This window comes from Phalangium opilio, unplaced genomic scaffold (genome assembly GCF_054372755.1).
Source record: "Phalangium opilio isolate 3A_F unplaced genomic scaffold, DU_Popi_V2 ptg000011l_1, whole genome shotgun sequence".
NCBI lineage: Eukaryota > Metazoa > Arthropoda > Arachnida > Opiliones > Phalangiidae > Phalangium > Phalangium opilio.
Genome location: NW_028324147.1, coordinates 1,664,262 through 1,682,585, shown reverse-complemented (window position 1 = coordinate 1,682,585; position 18,324 = coordinate 1,664,262). Strand labels below are relative to the sequence as shown.

Genomic DNA, 18,324 nt, shown 5'->3' with positions numbered 1-18,324 from the left:
ATATAACTTTTTCGGAAGTGATTTTGGGTTTAGTTTATTAGTTTGATTTCGGACGAAAAACGGGGAGCGAACAACAGGTACGTTTTGTTTTGAACTGTTTATACGAACTCGTCTTAAAATTTTATTTAATTAAATTTAATTTAATTACCTAGTTTTCCTGGAATATTACGCCGTATTATGTTTGCCCGAGTGAAATTAATTTTTTTTAAGTTCATTGCAGTTTTTTTTATTCTATTCTAATTTCATTAGAGTTTAGAATAAATAAATAGAGGCGGGCGCTTGAAGACTCCCCAGTAGAATTTTTAAATAGATCAAAAGGTAAAGTAAAGTTCTCCAATTACGAAAAGTGCTTTCTCATTTTCAAGCTCTAGTTAGTTTGTTTCATTAGAAGTCTAAAGTAAAGCTAAAAATAAAAACTAATTGGGAAGAATGTATTAAAACAAAACATTTGCAAGATTAAATTTGTGCTAAAGTAAAACTTTTTTAATTTCATTGTATCTAATGCAGTTTTGCGATTTCCCCCCTCGCTCTCACTAATTCTCCCTAATACTTTGTGTGTGTTTCTTTACTTTCTCTCTTTCTCCCGCTTTTCTCACTCTTCTCTTTCTCCCTTTAACTCTCTTACTCTCAATTTTTCTCATTCATTCTCTATTTTTCTCTCTTACTCTCAATTTTTCTCACTCTTTCTCTATTTCACTCTTACTCTCCCACATTACTCACTCTTTCTCTATTTTACTCTCTTACTCTCTTACTCTCCCACTTTACTCACTCTTTCTCTATTTTACTCTCTTACTCTCTTACTCTCCCACTTTACTCACTTACTCTCCCACTTTACTCACTTACTCTCCCACTTTACTCACTTACTCTCCCACTTTACTCACTTACTCTCCCACTTTACTCACTTACTCTCCCACTTTACTCACTTACTCTCCCACTTTACTCACTTACTCTCCCACTTTACTCACTTACTCTCCCACTTTACTCACTTACTCTCCCACTTTACTCACTTACTCTCCCACTTTACTCACTCTTTCTCTATTTTACTATCTTACTCTCCCACTTTCCTCACTCTTCCCCAAATTTACTCTCTTACTTTCCTCACTCTTCCCCAAATTTACTCTCTTACTCTCCCACTTTCCTCGCTCTTTCTCTATTTTGCTCTCTTACTCTCCCACTTTCCTCGCTCTTTCTCTAATTTACTCTCTTACTCTATCAATATTTCTCACTCTCTCTATTTTACTCTCATAATCTCCCACTTTCCTCGCTCTTTCTCATTTCTCAATCTTTCTCCTTTTAACTCCCTGATTCTACTCCTTTTCTCTTTCTATACGAGTTCCTTCTCCCTCCCTCCCTCTTATTCCCATTACATATTTTTCTTATCTCTCTATTTACATCTATACATATATATCAATTTCTTTTCTTTTTATTTTTTAAAACAGGTGAAAGTGATCCAACAGCGCAAAAAAGAAAAACGTAAAATTGTAAATTTACCATGGAGTTTCATTTCGTGTTTCCAATAGAGCCAGCTAATTAAGTGAGTAACGTACATCAATTAATTATTTATCGTAACATTTAATGAGGGAGATATCTCGATTAAATAAATACGTCAATTAATAAGGCACGAACTCCCACTTAAAGGGATCTAGGCATTAAAGATTAATTAAAGATATTTACCGAAATTAAACATTGGTGCGTAATTAATTATTAATTAGGAAAGTTAGTTTAGTTTAGTTTTTAAAAAGCAACTAAATAATTAAAAAGAAAGTACCTACCACGTTAATTTTAACTATACTTAAAATAGAAACGCTTACCAGGAATTAACAGATAATTTTCCGCAATTAATTACTTATTTAACTTTTAAAACTTCTATTCTTAAAAACCGAGTTAAATATTTAAATTCTGCAAGTCATTTAGCAGAAATAAAATTTTTAATAATATTTTAGAGTATGTAATTTCATCAGAAAAACTTAAATAAATCAACTGTATTACAAAAAACCACGGCTTCCTTTGGAAACTAAATTACTTTTTCCCAAAATTCTCACAAACATAAACTCTACCTTCAACCATGAAGAAAAATAAGAAAAAAAGAGATTAATTTATTTGCGAGGTTCTTGAAACTAAGCCGGGGAAGTTAAGTGAAATTCAGAAGGGCCACGCCCCCTCGGGGAAAGTACGTATAAAAAATTTTTAATTTATTAGAAAAACGATAAGAAATGAGAAAGAGTAAATAGATCCACTCGCACCAACCCCATCACCCGGTGTTTAAAGGATGAAGAAAAAAGAAGAAAAGAAAGGGGGGGAGTGCAGCTAGACGGTGTTGTGTTACGGATTAACCAGAGTAAAGTATACCTCAAAGCAGCTGCTAAAATTACTCTAAGTGCGCTCCAGTGTAGAAAAAAATCACTCCGGGCTGCGTACAGAGTGTGTATCAAATCATAGACAAATAAATGCTGAGGAAAAAAAGATAATGTGTCCGAATTAGAATGACCTTGATATACCACCAAGAAATAATCATCTCGCTTGAAATCGCATACCTTTATAATATAAATATATTATTCTATGGCTTACTTTTCCCATCCCCTTTATAAGCCTAGATTTTCTACTAAAAATTTAAAAATCAGTTGAACAAGTCCTTGTTTGTTTGTCTACGATGCGAAGGGCTGTTCCAAACAATTTATGACGAGCATGGAGGGTCCATAGCGCGCTTATATTATCCTCGTATTTATTATACAGCCAAGAAAAAAAAACGCGATTTATGCGCGGGCCAATAGGGACTCGGGAGAAAGAAAGACTATAGCGGCTGCAATGTCCAAAGTATAAGCAGCCGCTTTCAAAATAATGGTAAATTTAGGAAACTTGTAAATTTACGCGCCCGTACTTCTCTTCTCCTTATTACGCCCTTTTCTAAGCCCTCGGTTAAGTTTCTAACACGTGATTTTTCAACCCTTCGTGTCACTCCTAGGCATACACTTTAGTTTAAGCGAATAGAGTGTTGATTTTGAACTTCGTCGAAGTGTTTAAAGAAAGACCTTTGTTTAAGCGGCGCTTTTGTCAAAGAGCGGACGATTTTAAATAAGAGGGTTTAAGAAGGTCAATCTCGAGGTTAAAAAAAGGCGGGAACAGTTTGAATTTTCGCGTGCTTTTACAATAATGTCTCGCGGGATTAATTTCACGTGATTTAAAAGTAACTAAGCCTTTTTTTTTCAATTTCGCACGCGCTTTAACAATGGATAAATGTGTCACGTGTTTAGTATACATATTAGCATTACAAATTTCCCGCATTTAAAAGTGTCTTTCATAGTCCCCATTGTCTGCACCAAAAATTTCCACTTTTCAAAATAGAAATCTTTAACCCTTGCCTCGCTTTTTATAGGGCCGTATTGGCGTTCACCTCCAAAAATCAAAAATGCTAGCTAGCTCCTGTAATATGTCAAAAGAACAGACCGATAGCCAGCCACTTTGGGAGGAAGGAAAAACTTTTTCCAAGGGCGGGATGCCCCTTTCCCTTTCCTTGCGTTACGTAATTGGTTCGGGCAAAACTTTCCAGAAGCAGAGTTTTTGGCGGGGCGCGAGATTTTTCCCGCCAAATAAGGAAAATATTCCAAAAATGGCGCTCTTTTACATCTCCCTACTTCATTAATATCTGACGATATATTAACGGACATAAGAAAGGTTTGTTTCGTCCGTCAAGAGCCAGAGAAAAGGCGGGAATGGGGAATCATTTGAAGGACTTTCATTCAAAGGAAAAGTCTCACAAATCTCCGTTGAAGTATCACAAAAGATAAAAAAAAATTGGGAATTGGAAAATAAACCAATTCTTGTTTTTTTGTTTGTTTGTTAATTAAGAGTTTTCGAGGTATCAGTCCTGAAACCAATATTATTTGACACTAGCCCTTTAAAGCATTTTCCCGGGTAAAAATCGCGTGGCTTTTCCCGCACTTTAGTTTACCTTCGTTTTATCCCTTTTTGATTACGAATCGAAATTAATTTACTAATAACCGTGTTTTCTAATTTGATTTCTTAATAAGTTAGGTTCAGAAAGACCTTAGGGGCAAAAGTTCTCTAGTAGTATATAGGTTCTTATTGATTTCCGGAAATTCAACGAAAATAATTAAAAATATTGAAATATTAATGCATTTAAAATAACATATCAGCCTGTAAGGTAGCTTCTCCCTGGGCACGAGTGTATTGCGGGTTAAACATTTCTACAGGGGCTGTAGAGTTAACATGGGGTTGTTTCAGCCTGGAAGATGGCTTTGCCCTAAGTACACTATAAGATAATTTATAATATATTTCCAGATAATGGAAGCTTAAAATAACCCTTGTAAGTCGAAACAGAATTAATTTTTGATGAAACTGACTAATTAGTAAAATTGGGAGTTGATTAAACTGTTGAGACAAGACATCAAATCAGTCTTTCGGCGTCTTAATTAAAATTAATAATAACGGGATATTCTGAAATAGTCCAGACCTACAAGTATTCAAGCCGCTTATGAACGAACAATATCGAGCGTGCGATTTGATGGAAATTAGTAATTAGAAATTTTAATTACCAACATTCAAAATTGGTCTATATTCTATAATCTCAGAGTGGCTTGGTATTGACCTGTTGTTCAATAAGAATTAATGCAAACCAAATATTACACTAATTAGAGGAGATATCAAATAGGTGTCCCGGTTTTTTTTTCTAATTTTCGAAATATGCGTTTTTAAAATGGATTACTTAAAAGAATTTATTTAAAATTTTACTAAATCTAACCCCCCTCTCTCCCTAACACGAATGAATGAATTTCCCCTCATTATTATGTGAATATTGAAACTCAGAGAGAGAGAGACTGCAGACTCTAGTAATTATACCCCGTAGGCTCTAGACCATTCCAAAATTAGGTTATTACATACGGATGGGAGATATTTGAAAGGTTGAATTAGGCTTAGGACGATAAAAGAGTTAAACGCGTTAGGCTTAACGTAATCCTTTTGAGAAAACCAGAATCTCAAATTATTCCGTGATCAAAGGTCAAACCCAGGAGGGGGGGGGGTGATAACTGAGGCGAAATAATATTAGAAATATTGAAGTAGTATTTTAAGAATCCATTTAGCGGGGAATAAAAGGATTATAATCCAAATTTCAAGACGTTAAACGAAAATACATATCGTTATTTGATGCTTTTAAAGGATTTGACATCAAATGGAATCATTATTATAGTATATTTAAATGAGAATAGATTTAATCTATTAAGTTGTCGAGACAGTCTCGATCGTTTCAACATCTAGAGAGAGTAATAATTGATTCTAATAATCACCCGAATATTGAACACCTAATCGAGCTTGTTATTGTTTCATCGTTAGTTATTTCGCAATATGGAAAATCATCATGATTCACGAGAGAATTGAATAAATCTATTAAAAGGGGACCAACTCATTAAAATTCAAAAAACAGGAAGCAGACATGGAAAATTTTCGATTTAGGACCAAAATGTCTGACGAAATTCCGGAATTTGAAGCAAATGTCAGGAGGAGGAGGAGGGGGAAAAATTGCGAAATGTCTAGAATTTTAAATCGACAAAAATATTCCATCGTGAACTTTTCCCAAAATCCACTTCAACAGTCTGGAAAATGGAAACTCTGAACTGGATTATGTCCGCGTATGTGACGTTGTAAGTCACGTGTTCTTCTCAGAAGTACGATACAGTCAAATTTGTTAAAGCAAATGTAGCGTCGTACTTATTGAATAGTACGTAACTTTGGGTTTTAAGGAAAGAATATCTAGTTTCTAGGAAAAAGTATAACTTTGAAATTACTTCCGCGGTATTGAGGAAGTAAAGGCGAGAGCGGATTGAGTGGTTGTAGGAATATAGTTAGAGAGAGAGAAAGAAAGAAAAACGAGGAGGTTTCCAATAGACGACAAGTTCAGATTGAATAAGGTCTTATACGGTGGGATTCTATGGAGAAAGGGGAGTACACACTCCCTTCCTTTCGTGGTGGTTGGGGACCTGAAAAGGAAATTTTCCTTCTAGCCCTTTTTTCTCTTACTCTTACTCTTCCTTACTCCTCTCTCTCTCAAAGAGAGAGAAAAAGAGATGTTTTTATCAAATTTCTTCAGAAATTTCGAATTTTACAACCTCGAATATGTGTGCGTTCGTGTAATCAAGCGATACGTCTTATTTTTTTAAGAAGTGCATGAACAGACAAAACAAGACTTTGTCAAATATGGAAATGGTAATTTTTGAGTTTCTATACGTGTTTAAAAATTGGGTAGAACACTTCTTCAACTCGTGGCTAATCATTATCAGATTAACGTTATACACCTATTACGGGTTAGCACGTTAGTCTAGCAGTTTAGTTTGAATCGGTACTTGACTAACTCGCCTCACCAAGGGTCTAAGTGAAAACCAAGTACAATTATCATCACCACTAGCTCGCCGACTGTCTCCCGACCCCAAAAAGGTCTCTGCCCTCCCCCATTTTCCTTTAAGGTATCTACCAAGTTGCTTTTAAATCAGGTGTAAATAAATGACCATTTCTTCCTTTACTTTCTTTATCAAAAAAAAAAAAAAAAAAAAGTATACGATATTCAGTATTATTTTCATACCAAAAAAAAGAGAGAAAAGAAGAAATCCTCAAAACTTTTTAAGTTTGTTTCATCAAATGAAAACGGTCCGTTTTCACTGAAGCCCTTTTCAGACGACACAATTTTAGACGAGTCAACTTGAGTTGAGTAAACTAGTTGGGTCGAATATTGGCAAGTTGATTAACCAAATTAAAAATTGATCACTGACCAATTCCTGCTGCCTCAAGTTTTTGACCCATTTATTTGAGTCAAAATTTTTATCGTCTGAAAAGGTCTTTATAAAGGGTACTTAAGCAAAAGAGGCTTAAAATAAAATTCTTTTTTAAAGAATTCTCGCGAGAAATTTTAGACAATAACAACTTCGTCTTTTATCTCGCTAATGTCTACGTAATCCTTTAAAACGGAACCATTAATAATGGCTCCAATTCCTAGAGATATATCGTACTACTAATTATAGAGTCCAGTAATTTAAGAATATACTATATGAGTCCAATAACATATTATTTTTCTTCAATTTAAAATTTTAAAAAGGATATTAATATTGATTTTTCTAAGAAAAATTTAAATAATTTATTTAAATATGTGAGAGATATACTTTGACGCTGTCTGTTCATACAAAGATAAAATACTTAAAGATCCATTAAAAAGCCACGATTTCCATAAGTATTCTACCACACCAAGACGTACAACCTTCAACCACGCGAGTCAAATAACGAGCCCCAACTTGGTGGTACTCGAAAAAGTCACCAAAAAGTGATTTATATTAGATAGGAAATTTGTCTCATTCCTGGAATGTAAAAATCCTAACCTTCAGACTCTTGAGAGAGAAGGAGGGGGGAGGGGAGGAGAGGGAGCAAAATTTTTACGACTTTCTACGGCTCATCGAATCCCTAAAAACCCTGTCCGTAAGTTTTGGTCGGGGGAGCATTAAAAACGAACTAAAAGTCAGTGGCGACCTCTTAGAAACTAAAATAACCCTTTCAGCCGCTGGCTCCTTACAGCGCACGTCACTTTGAACCACCAGAAAGTTCTTGAGATTTCAAAGGAAAAGAGAAACATTTTAAAGAAACCCACTTAAGTGGAAAAATAATCTCTACATTAGCACTTATCGGCTCGCGTCTTATTGCCACGACTTTTAGCAGCGAGAGCTCAAAACCAACTCAATAAACTACATGCGCCCGTATTTAAGTACGTTTGAAATGTTACAATTTCGGCACGGTTTTTCCCATTGTTACACAAAGCGATGGATCTTATAGATTTGTCAAATCTGAATTGTACGTAAGTTAATCTTACTTCATTCCACGCTTTCCCTGACTGTTTCCCGTGTATTTCCCTGACTTTTTCCCATGATTTTCCCTGACTTATTATAGGAGAAAAGCTAGTTTTCAATTTCAACAGTACATTCTTAAGAATATTATTTGTTATAAAACGAGGCAACACTTCACGAAATTGCATTTAAATTTAAAACATATGAATCGTACCTTTAAACGATGGAATTGATTAAAATTGTTTCATTAACTTTTCCCTGACTATCGTAGGTTTCCCAAGATTGGTAACCCTGTACATAATAGATCATGATCATGATTTGCATGATGTTTCACTACCCCTTTGGTCGAAAGAGGATCCCGTGGCAACAGCGCCGAATCGTAAAAACATTTTATAGTGGTAGTTTCCCCGGACTCTGGTATTAAAAGTCGGGAAAAGGAATTTCCCTCTCTCTCACTCTGAATTCTGTGATCTATTTTATTTCTCTTATTACTCTTTCTTTCTTGTGGAAAATTAAGGCAACCTTCGCTAAGCCTTAAGGCCACACGCGGACCTTCTTCACCTAGCCTAACTAAAGGCAGTCTGCAACACCCTTAAAAACCTTCGAGAAAACTAACCAACGAACCGAAATATTTAATTATATCGACACACTTTGAATAATTATTTCCGTTCACGTCATCTTTTATCAAATTTTAAAAAAGAAATTATTTCTAAAAAGCATTCGAGTACCTTTTCGATGATATCAGGAATAGATTTAATTTTAGAAGTAGGAATGGAGAACTAAGACCCGCCTCTTCTTTCACACCCCTCCGTCCCGTGGTAGGGGGTCCGCGCGCCCAGATTACTCTGTTCTCCATTCCTGCTTCTAAAATTAAACCTAACCCTGATGATATAAAAAAGCTTTTAAAACCCAATTTTTAGAATAAAAATAGAATCGTTGATAGAATTTAAAACTAAGTCGCTAAAAAGGTTCGGGATATTATTTTTAATCCCATTATCCGTGTTATATTCAGCGAATTCAATCAAGTATTTATTTCAGTATAATTTTGTATCAAAACTATAATACCTCAGGCACGAGAGCTAACTTTTAAAGTTATAGGACAAAAGGAAGTTAGTTTAAATGAAAGCTATAGTTATAGTTTTAATCCCCTAACGTCAGTCCATATTTTAAAGGATATATAAGCCCTTAGCCCTAAATAAAACAGCCGAGCAAGAGATAACGTTACAATTTAGGGACCCTTATCGTCAAAGTAATTAATTAATTAAGATCAAAACTTACGAGGCCCTTCACCTTAATTTGTTGCCTTTACATGGATATAATTCTAAATTTAATTTCAAAACTCACAGTAGTGTCCGTATTTTTTCTGGTATATCAAGGTCACTAAGTAAAGGCGAGTTCGAGAGGTGAGTAGCCCCTCGAAAAGGAGAGAGAGCCTTTGTAATAAATATTATTATTTTCATTATTCTCTCTTACAATACCAAGATGAATTTGTGAAGCCTGAAACGCGAATCTTTTCGTTATACAAATTACAATTAAAATTTCTAGAGTATTGTACAAAATTTCACTAGTGATTATTAAATTAAAATAAAAACAGCAAAAAAAAAAAGGCCATCAGGTCAACAACTCGTAACCCAACTTGACCCCACTCTCGAGATCCCACTTTAACTAATACCACAAAAGTGAAGCAACAAAATTGAATAATATATTGTCAAGCCTTAGTTAACCAGAGTCTTATTAAAAGATGCGGGGCATTCTACGACATCCAAAACTTCAGAGTTTCGGGGAAACTCGAAAAAACAAGGCAAAGGCCCTCTCGGATATAAACTTTGAGGAAAGAATTTTTGAAAAGCCGGAAATGAGCAGACCCTTAACCAAATTTTCTTCTCCCCAAAAATTCATCAGCGGCTAAACTCCTGCACTCCCTTTCTCCTTCTCTCTAGCTAGCTGACAGTTATAATTAGAAGGCATCAACCCGCTCTTTATTCTAGGTAAACACAATTCGTTCAGGTGCTCATTGCAAATCTTAGAAAGGTGGACTGATTGTACGTGGTTGGATTAGCTATTCGATATGATGAAATAGGGTTGTACTATTTTCTACAACAACATCATGATGGTTTCCACCCTTTAAAACTCATCTTTAGTACGCGAACCTAAATATGTTATGAATATTTGTTCATGCTAGTTTTGCATAGATGGGTTGGGGAAATTTCACTATTGTAGTAGATAATACAGTATTCATTGTTTCTTCTTTCAACATTAATCACTAGCTCGCCCGTTAAAAATAGCTGCCTTCTCATATTTTAATGAAAAGTTCAGCGAGCGAGCCAGTCAAGATGGCAAAGTTGAAAATATTTTACTAAAGGGTTAATTGAATATGAGCTAAATAAAACCCATTGTCCGAAGTGGTCCGGTCGCCTTGCCTTACAAAAACTTAAAAAAAAATAAGAACCCATGACGTGGGGGGAGGGGCATACATTGTTTCTTTAATAAAGAGGTAATTAAAAGTTGGGCTTCGTCGTTATCTTTTCAAAGGGATGTCATTAAAAAAATATAACGAAAATCAGGAGTAGAAGGAGAGGGTCAGGATTATAGTTTCAAAATTTTAAAATTCCTAAAGTGGGGTTGAAATACAATCGACACGAGACTTTGTCATGAAGTGAGGTGGGTCATAGATTTGAGGTAAAGCAACGTACGCATGGTGAGGCGCTGCTGTCAAATTTGGGCTTAGTAATGCAGACTAAATAGGACCTAGATGGAAATTCTGCAAAATTAACCACCGAGTGTAGTCTGCAATTCTCGCTTATCGTTCTCGAACTAGTTATCTCGAGCTGTAAGTCTCTCAGTAGCATTACGAACTTGTATAAGTAGTGTCATACTTATGGAGATAACATATCACTTATGGTTTAACTAGTACTTAATATAAGAAACGTTTAATTTTCAAGCTGGAATGGAAACTGTTCGGTATTTGTTACAACAAGTTTGACCTTGCAGGCAGGCGTGAGAAAAAGGTTAATGGCACCTTTGCAACTAATTATCGAGGCAATTAAAAGACCTAAAACAAAATAGACCAGTCTCCGAGACAGAAATAACGCGGCTAAGCGATACGCCACAATCTGGAAAGCGAATCATCCCAAATTTACTCTAAGGTGTAAGGTTTACCATCGCTAAACGCGTTGAACCGAAAATCCGTAAGAGTGGTTTCAACCTACATGGAAAACTGGGGATGGATGTGGGCAATGAAACAGCTCGGCAATCAGAGAACGGGAAAACCGCGTTCTCCGTGTTCTTGGCTATGTTTTTCTTTCAGTCTTTCAAGAAGAAGGAGAAGACGCAAAAAGGAAGAAAAGGGATTCTAGCTGCGAGAGAGGAAAAGGGTCGGGAAAGACTTAACGAACAGGATGTTAGCTACAAAGGATCGAGACAGACATAGAAACGTCCGGTACAACCCCATAAAGAGAAGCAAATCCTTCTTGAATAGCGTGCACTATGGCATGCCCTTACCCAAATGCTTTCGTTTAAAGAAAATGTTCATTAACTGCAGTAAAAAAAACCCACACACTCCCAAGGAGACCAATGCGGTAGTTTTATCCTACTGCAGTCTAGTATTTTTCCACCTTATTATTATGGAAATGTTATGCAACAACGAAAAATCGTGTATAAGGGAAATACACTATATATATATGATAGTGGAATAATATCCAGTATAACTTTGTCTCCAATATCTAAGGACAAATTCTGGTTGTATGTATTTTACCCAACCTTTAGGAGTTAGGGGCGAGGGGGGATTTATACTAAAGTTGTTATATACGGCGGGGCGCGCTAATGAAGGAAAAGTATATATATAAAAGTTGGTCTAATTAATGAGCTCTAATTAAATCGCCCGCACGCGATAGAAGCCTCTCGAAAAAGGTTACACTATTTCTATAGTTGGGAAAAATCTTACGTTAGTGTTTCACGTGCTGCGCTTTATAATATAAAACCAAAATTATATTACGTAGTTTTATAATTACAAGGACGCTGCTATGCACTTCAATCTCTCGCGACAAAGTAATTTACAGGGAAATTGAAATTGTCCCGAGGGCGTGAAGGCGACAAGAAGACAACCTGACTATCCATAGTATTCGTGGTGTGTTAGGTTAGTTGCGGTTGTCGCCTTCTAACCGTTATGAAGTATAAAATTGTACTAAAAACTTGGCCTACACTTAGTATACTAGTAGGCGCGAAACTGAAATTGTCAGAGAAGTTTAAATTTGTTCCTACCCGATTATTGCAGATGTTTTCCGTCACCAAGGAGGTCAAGGTTCAATGTGCGTGGCAGCAGCAATGAGTTTCCGGGAAGAGTTCGTGATTCTTCGACATTCCCGTAACCTAATCCGACCAGAAATGTCAGAGTTCATCCGTCAAAATCTATCGGAGGAGCGATCCTACCAGAGTTCCAATTACAGTAGCGCGTTGGCCAATGAGTACGCGTTAAACACCACGTCTTCCATCGAGCTTGACCCCCATCAATCGGGTTCCGGAGGTAGCAGCGCGGAACAAATCTTCAATTACACTTTAGCCATCGTGGCGTTAACCCTAATTATCGCGATTACCATCGTCGGTAACGCCTTCGTTATTCTGGCCATCGTTTACGATAAGACCTTGAGAAGGGTGGGTAATTACCTCGTCATGTCCTTAGCCGTCGCGGACTTAATGGTGGCCGTACTCGTCATGCCCTTGGGCGCCGTGTACGAAGTTAAAAAGAACTGGATCTTCGGACCCGAACTATGCGAGTTTTGGACGGCCAGCGACGTCTTGTGTTGTACGGCATCAATCTTACACTTGGTGGCCATCGCCACGGATAGATACTGGGCCGTAACTAGGGTTGACTACGTCCGATTTCGCAGTAACCGTCAAATTGGCTCGATGATTTTCCTTATTTGGTTTTCGGCCGTTGTCGTCTCATTCGGTCCAGTTTTCGGTTGGAAAGACGAGGACTTTTTACGAAGGGTCGAGGAAGAAGAGAAATGTCTCTTGAGCCAAGACGTCGGCTACCAAATTTTCGCCACCATGGCTTCGTTTTACGTACCGTTGGTGGTAATACTGATCCTGTATTACAAAATATTCCGCGAAGCTTCGAAAAGAATACGCCACAAACCGGGTAACCGTTTAGCCATCGGTTTGCGCAAAATGTCCTCCAGGGTACGTCGTAAGGGCGGCGGTGGAAGTAACTCGACCGAATTGACGACCTTCATCGAAAATTCCAACGCGCCCAGTCCGGACCGATTAAGTACTTGTACGACCAATAACGGCGTCAATTACTCGTCGCAGGGCGAAGATTGCAGCTTGGTGGTCACTGTCAGTTCACCAAAAACGCAAACCAAAGTCAAGAAAGTACCGAAAACCAAGAAGAAGGAGTCGGTGGAAGCCAAACGCGAGAGGAAAGCCGCCAAAACTCTGGCTATTATTACAGGTGTCTTCGTTATTTGTTGGCTGCCGTTTTTCATCATGGCTTTATTGATGGCCTTGTGTCCCGTTGGTTGCGGGCCACCCCCAATGTTGTTCAGTATCCTGTTATGGTCCGGGTACCTTAATTCCCTCTTGAATCCGGTCATTTACACTATTTTCAGTCCTGATTTTCGAACCGCTTTTCGAAAGATCTTGCGCGTCAAAGCGTGCGCGCCAAACAGATCCGTTTAACCTTTGACCCCCTGTACCAAAAAAGGGGGAAAGAAAGAAAAAAAAGAAACACGTGAGATTTTAAACTTTGAAACCAAAATATTCAATATCTTCAATAGTTTAAGTTCGACTTAAAACTCGTACGAATTATAAGCCTACATTTGAAATATTTTATAGTTTTTATTTAATGACCTATGACCTATAACTTCATATCAGAAAAGAATTTAAAGTAGAGAATTAATGATTCCAGTAAAAGAAAAAGGATTAAATTTATCATTTGTATTTTTCTTACAACGAAATTATCTCAAATTTAAATTGGGTTCCTTTATTAACAAAAACCAGTCATAATTGCGTATCCTCTTTGAAATCTCAACTCTTAAGTCGCCACTCAAAGTGACGTCACTCAAATTACTCAAATATAAGATATATATATCAATTGATATTTTGTTTAAAATATTATAAAGAAAAACTCAAATAGGTAAATAATAAATAAAGGCACGGTCTACCCCGAAATATTAAAAAAAAATTTAAATTAACTTTTCATGGTTTAAAATTGAATTAATTTATATATTAATTTTATGAATTTAGGGTACACAATGCCTTTATAATGAAAAGTATAAATATATATATTCTACCAAATAATACGTGTTAAATATAAATGAATGAATTCGTATTAAAATGTATATAAGAGTTTAAGGAAAAAATATAATTATAGTATACCGAATTTTACAAAACAAAACACTACATAAAAATATAATATCAACACTTTGGAGTTTTTGTTTATGGTAGTTTTAACTCCAAAACAAAATGAAAAAAAAAAAAAAAATAAAAATACCAAACAACAAAAACCCATTAATTTGGTGAAGTATCGTTAAGTAAAAACATGAACATAAAAAACGAACTAATATTTTTTCGTGGTATTTGTCGGAGGCCTTGGTTTCTTGGTGCTTTTTAAGTGTTTACAACTTTTAACGGAGAATATTATGAAAACAAAAAAATATATCGTACGTTGAATTGAAATCAGGTCAAAATATTAATAAATAAATATGTTTATTGAAATAAAAAGGAGGGGGATGAAATACGAGTGGGTTGTAATCGTCTCCATTGAAGGGGCTTATGGCGACGTTTTATTCAATGATTGCGATGAAACGACGCTAAAAATGGACTCGATTCTCAAGCCACATCGTAGTTTTCCCCTTGAACCCAATAATATCATCAATAAAATGAAAACTTTTGATGTTATTTATTTATTTATTTTATAATTAAACTCAATGGTGCGTTATTAAGTGAATCTAAACTCTTAAACCTTTTTGCCACTTATCATTGTTTGGTTAGTTATGGTGGTAGCTAGCGGTATCATAAGTTTATATAAGATGTATGTATGACACTACCTATACTTCGAAATGCTATCTAGAGAATTGCATCTCGAGCTAGTTCGAGGGAGAACGACGGAAGCGGTGGTGGTTAATTTTGTATGCAGGACTTCCATCTAGTCCTATTTAGTCTGCATTACTAAGCCCCCTTTGACAGTGCCTCATCAGGCGTCTTCGCTCAGTGAGCACAAAAATAATGTGCTCCCTGCTTCGCTTTACCTCGAATCTATGACCTACGTCACTCACTTCAAAATTACAAGCTCCAGTTTGTAACCAGAGGTTAATAAATTTATGGCGAACATATCTTATAAACTTATGGCGCGGTATTCATCTTTCCAAAAATAGTCAGCATTTTTTCTTGGAATTGAAATCCTAATACCTCATTTGGTTTCAGGTAAGCCTTTTATAATATTTTACGTAAAACCTTATTGATTAAGTCAGAGGTTCCGCCAACGTACGTCCCTTCCTATGCGATTGATTAAACGTAAAAAGAGTAATCCCCTCTGAGAGGTCAAATGTAAGGTCTCCCCCTCCCCCTACCGCGGGGGCTTACGAAACTAATTACGTTGGAAGATATTCCTTCATTAAAAAAAGAAGAGATACAGTCGAGGACCAAATGAAACGAAAACAACCAAAACTCTTTTTTTCACTCGTAATAGAATCTTCAAAAAAAAAACATTTACCCAAATTAATAAAAGAGATACTAAAAGGGGTTTTAAAAAAATATACTCCACGCTATGTATGCACGAGGGGATCGGGAGAATTCTGGTATATCAAGGTCTTTCTAAATTTGATAGTGAAATTGTCCTCTCTCCAATTAAACGATACTAAATAATTAGACCCATACATTGGCTTTGAATGAATGGATGGATGGAAAAACCTAATTCCACGTTTTGACCACAAGCCACTTGAACCCCAACTTTGGCAGTGTCATAACAATATTTCCAGTACATGATAGCCCAAATTTCGGTACTAAATACTCGGGGCTATCTCGATTAGAATTAGAGATAAACAGCATTGAATAAACGAAGAACATTTTTGAACACACGTGAACATAATAACAAGGGCATTCGAAACTTCATCACCCACGGTTTAAAAACAACTCGCGTATGTAAAAATGATGAAACATTTTAGGATGGAAAAAGTGAAAATTCAAAGATTAAAATTTACGATGTATAAATAAATTTTTGACAGCGTGAATTTAGATTTTTTATAAGATCTAGCAAATATGACACCTTTTAGAAAGGGGTTTCTCGACTCGTCTTGCTTCGTAATTTCGCAGTATTGCAAAAAATCACCTGTCCTCGCGCCTTAAATTATAAGTAAGAAAAGTTTTTGTAAGAAAAGAAATAATCCCAAAACGGTTTTCTTAACAATAAAAACTGTCAGTTAAGAAGCGGCGGAGCTGAAAAGGAGAAATAGGAAAATACAGGAGAAAAAATCTTTTCAGCGAGAGAAAGAGATAGAGAGAGAGGAAGGGAGATGCCAAAGCCTAAATGACTTTTTTTACTGGTAGCTTTGCCCAAAACTAACAATTAGTCCCTTGTATAAAATCCCTAAGCCCTGGTCGATTAAAGAGAGTGTCAAATGCTAGAAAATACTAGATTATTATTACTAAATAGTAAATTTTCCTAGAATTTAGCAGAATTTTCCTAGAATATAGTATTTTTCCTAGAATATAGTGTGTTTTCCTAGAATATATTAGTTTTTTCCTTGAATATAACAGAATGTTCCTAGAATATAGTAGTAATTTTCCTAGAATATAGTACTTTTTCCTAGAATATAGTAGTAATATTCCTAGAATATAGTAGTAATATTCCTAGAATATAGTAGTAATTTTCCTAGAATATAGTAGTAATTTTCCTAGAATATAGTAGTAATTTTCCTAGAATATAGTACTTTTTCCTAGAATATAACAGAATTTATGTAGAATATAGCAGAAGTTTTGTAGAATATAGCAGAATTTTTCCTAGAATATAATATTTTTTCCTAGAATATAATATTTTTTCCTAGAATATAGTAGCTTTTCTCAAATTCTAGTATATCTTTCCTAAAATATAAAAAAAAATTCTATCACATTTAGTGCAAATATTAGACTAATAATCTCGTAAGAACTGAGTGGTTTCACTTTCCCTTCAAAATATTTCCTTCCAAACGACAGACAGCGAATAAAAATAAGAAACGGGGGAAAAATTTTTCATCTTGCATCATAAGAAAAAAAAGGTTCTCCCGGAAATTTAGAAGGATGAGAGAGGCAGCTAAAAGCTTATCCAAATAAGAGAACTCTTTCCATCATCTCTCTACACCAAATGACGGTCCACAAAAAAAGGGGAAAAAAAAGAAAAGATTGCCGGGCCTTATTTCACTGATATAAGAAGGGAGTTTTTTTTAAAAAAAAATAACTGGAGAGGTCGGTCGTACTTCTGCCTCAAAGAAAATATCATAAACCGTTTGTTTTTCCACAGAACAATTAAATAGGAGAGAAAAATTAATAATATTTAAGCTATGTCTACTATATTATTGCTCCACGGTGACTGATTGCTAGCAGTCAACGGAATCCAAGATTCAAGGTAGTTTTCTTTCGTTTGGGCAACAAAATGGGTCCAACTTTGGAAGTTTAACAATAAGGGAAGGTGTCATATAGATAAGATGCATAAGTAACCGAATTGGTGAATGACCGACCCCTCGACGAGTATCGTACATTTCCCAACACGTTCTTTCTATATATATTTATAATATTCAATTTGGCAAAAAACGTACTTTACCCGTAGCAGGTAAAATTTTTGTGACGTAAGCCCAAAAAAAAAAACCATTTCGTGGCATTATGAAGAGAGGTCACGTTTAAGGCGAATTTTTCAATAAAGGTTTTAATATTTTGAATGGCCTAAAACTCGTAATCGTAACAGAAGTATATCTCCCAATAAAAAAAAGTCAGCCCAAGATCGCGTATAAGAGTCTAAGAAAGTTGTATTTCCTCACATCACAGCCATATTGCCAAGATAATAACGACCCATTCACACGTTCTCATGTCGTTTATGAGTTCTTGGTGTGTAATACCAAGAAACGTTTTTTATAATAACAATTTTTTTGGGGGGGGGGGGTGGGGAATTGCTCCGGGTTTTTGTGATGAATCAATTTAAGCATAAAAACACTTTCTTTTGATATTCTCTACGATCCCATGCACTTAGACGCGAATTTCAATCCCAAATCAATTAAGCAACGTATCAGGGCGGAAATTTAACGTGGAATAATACGGTACAATGGAGATGCCCTTTGCATCCTGCCCTTTCTAAGAAAGAAAAAATAAGTCTTATATGGGTTGGAAGAAAATTGGAAAGATACACGTATCGTATCTCTAATTTAATTAAAAAGGTTCCTTAATTTAGCCCTAGCTCCCTGAGACATACATAAGTAATTTGATTTTAACATTTTTTCATAATGGAGCACAGCACTAA

General features: G+C 35.7%; 2 protein-coding genes across 4 annotated transcripts in view; one reads left to right on the top strand and one right to left on the bottom strand.

Annotated features, from left to right (window-relative positions):
• LOC149709758 (uncharacterized) overlaps positions 1 to 12,240 on the bottom strand; it is a 48,982-nt gene extending 36,742 nt beyond the window's left edge. Inside the window, exon 1 of the mRNA XM_089857789.1 lies at positions 12,099 to 12,240. The gene's annotated coding sequence lies outside the window, so the exon portion shown is untranslated. The remainder of the gene's footprint in view (positions 1 to 12,098) is intronic.
• LOC149709757 (5-hydroxytryptamine receptor-like) lies at positions 7,556 to 14,776 on the top strand. Of its 3 annotated transcripts, XM_089857762.1 has the most exons (3): positions 7,556 to 7,845; positions 8,110 to 8,217; positions 12,112 to 14,776. In XM_089857762.1, exons 1-3 carry the CDS (start codon positions 7,815 to 7,817, stop codon positions 13,515 to 13,517), a joined length of 1,545 nt encoding a protein of 514 aa, XP_089713888.1. In that variant the 5' UTR covers positions 7,556 to 7,814; the 3' UTR covers positions 13,518 to 14,776. The 3 variants fall into 3 exon arrangements, with proteins under 3 accessions (XP_089713888.1, XP_089713890.1, XP_089713889.1); XM_089857764.1 differs by lacking the exon at positions 8,110 to 8,217 and having other exon boundaries at positions 7,557 to 7,759; XM_089857763.1 differs by lacking the exon at positions 8,110 to 8,217 and having other exon boundaries at positions 7,558 to 7,845.
• Positions 14,777 to 18,324: the final 3,548 nt, after the last annotated feature.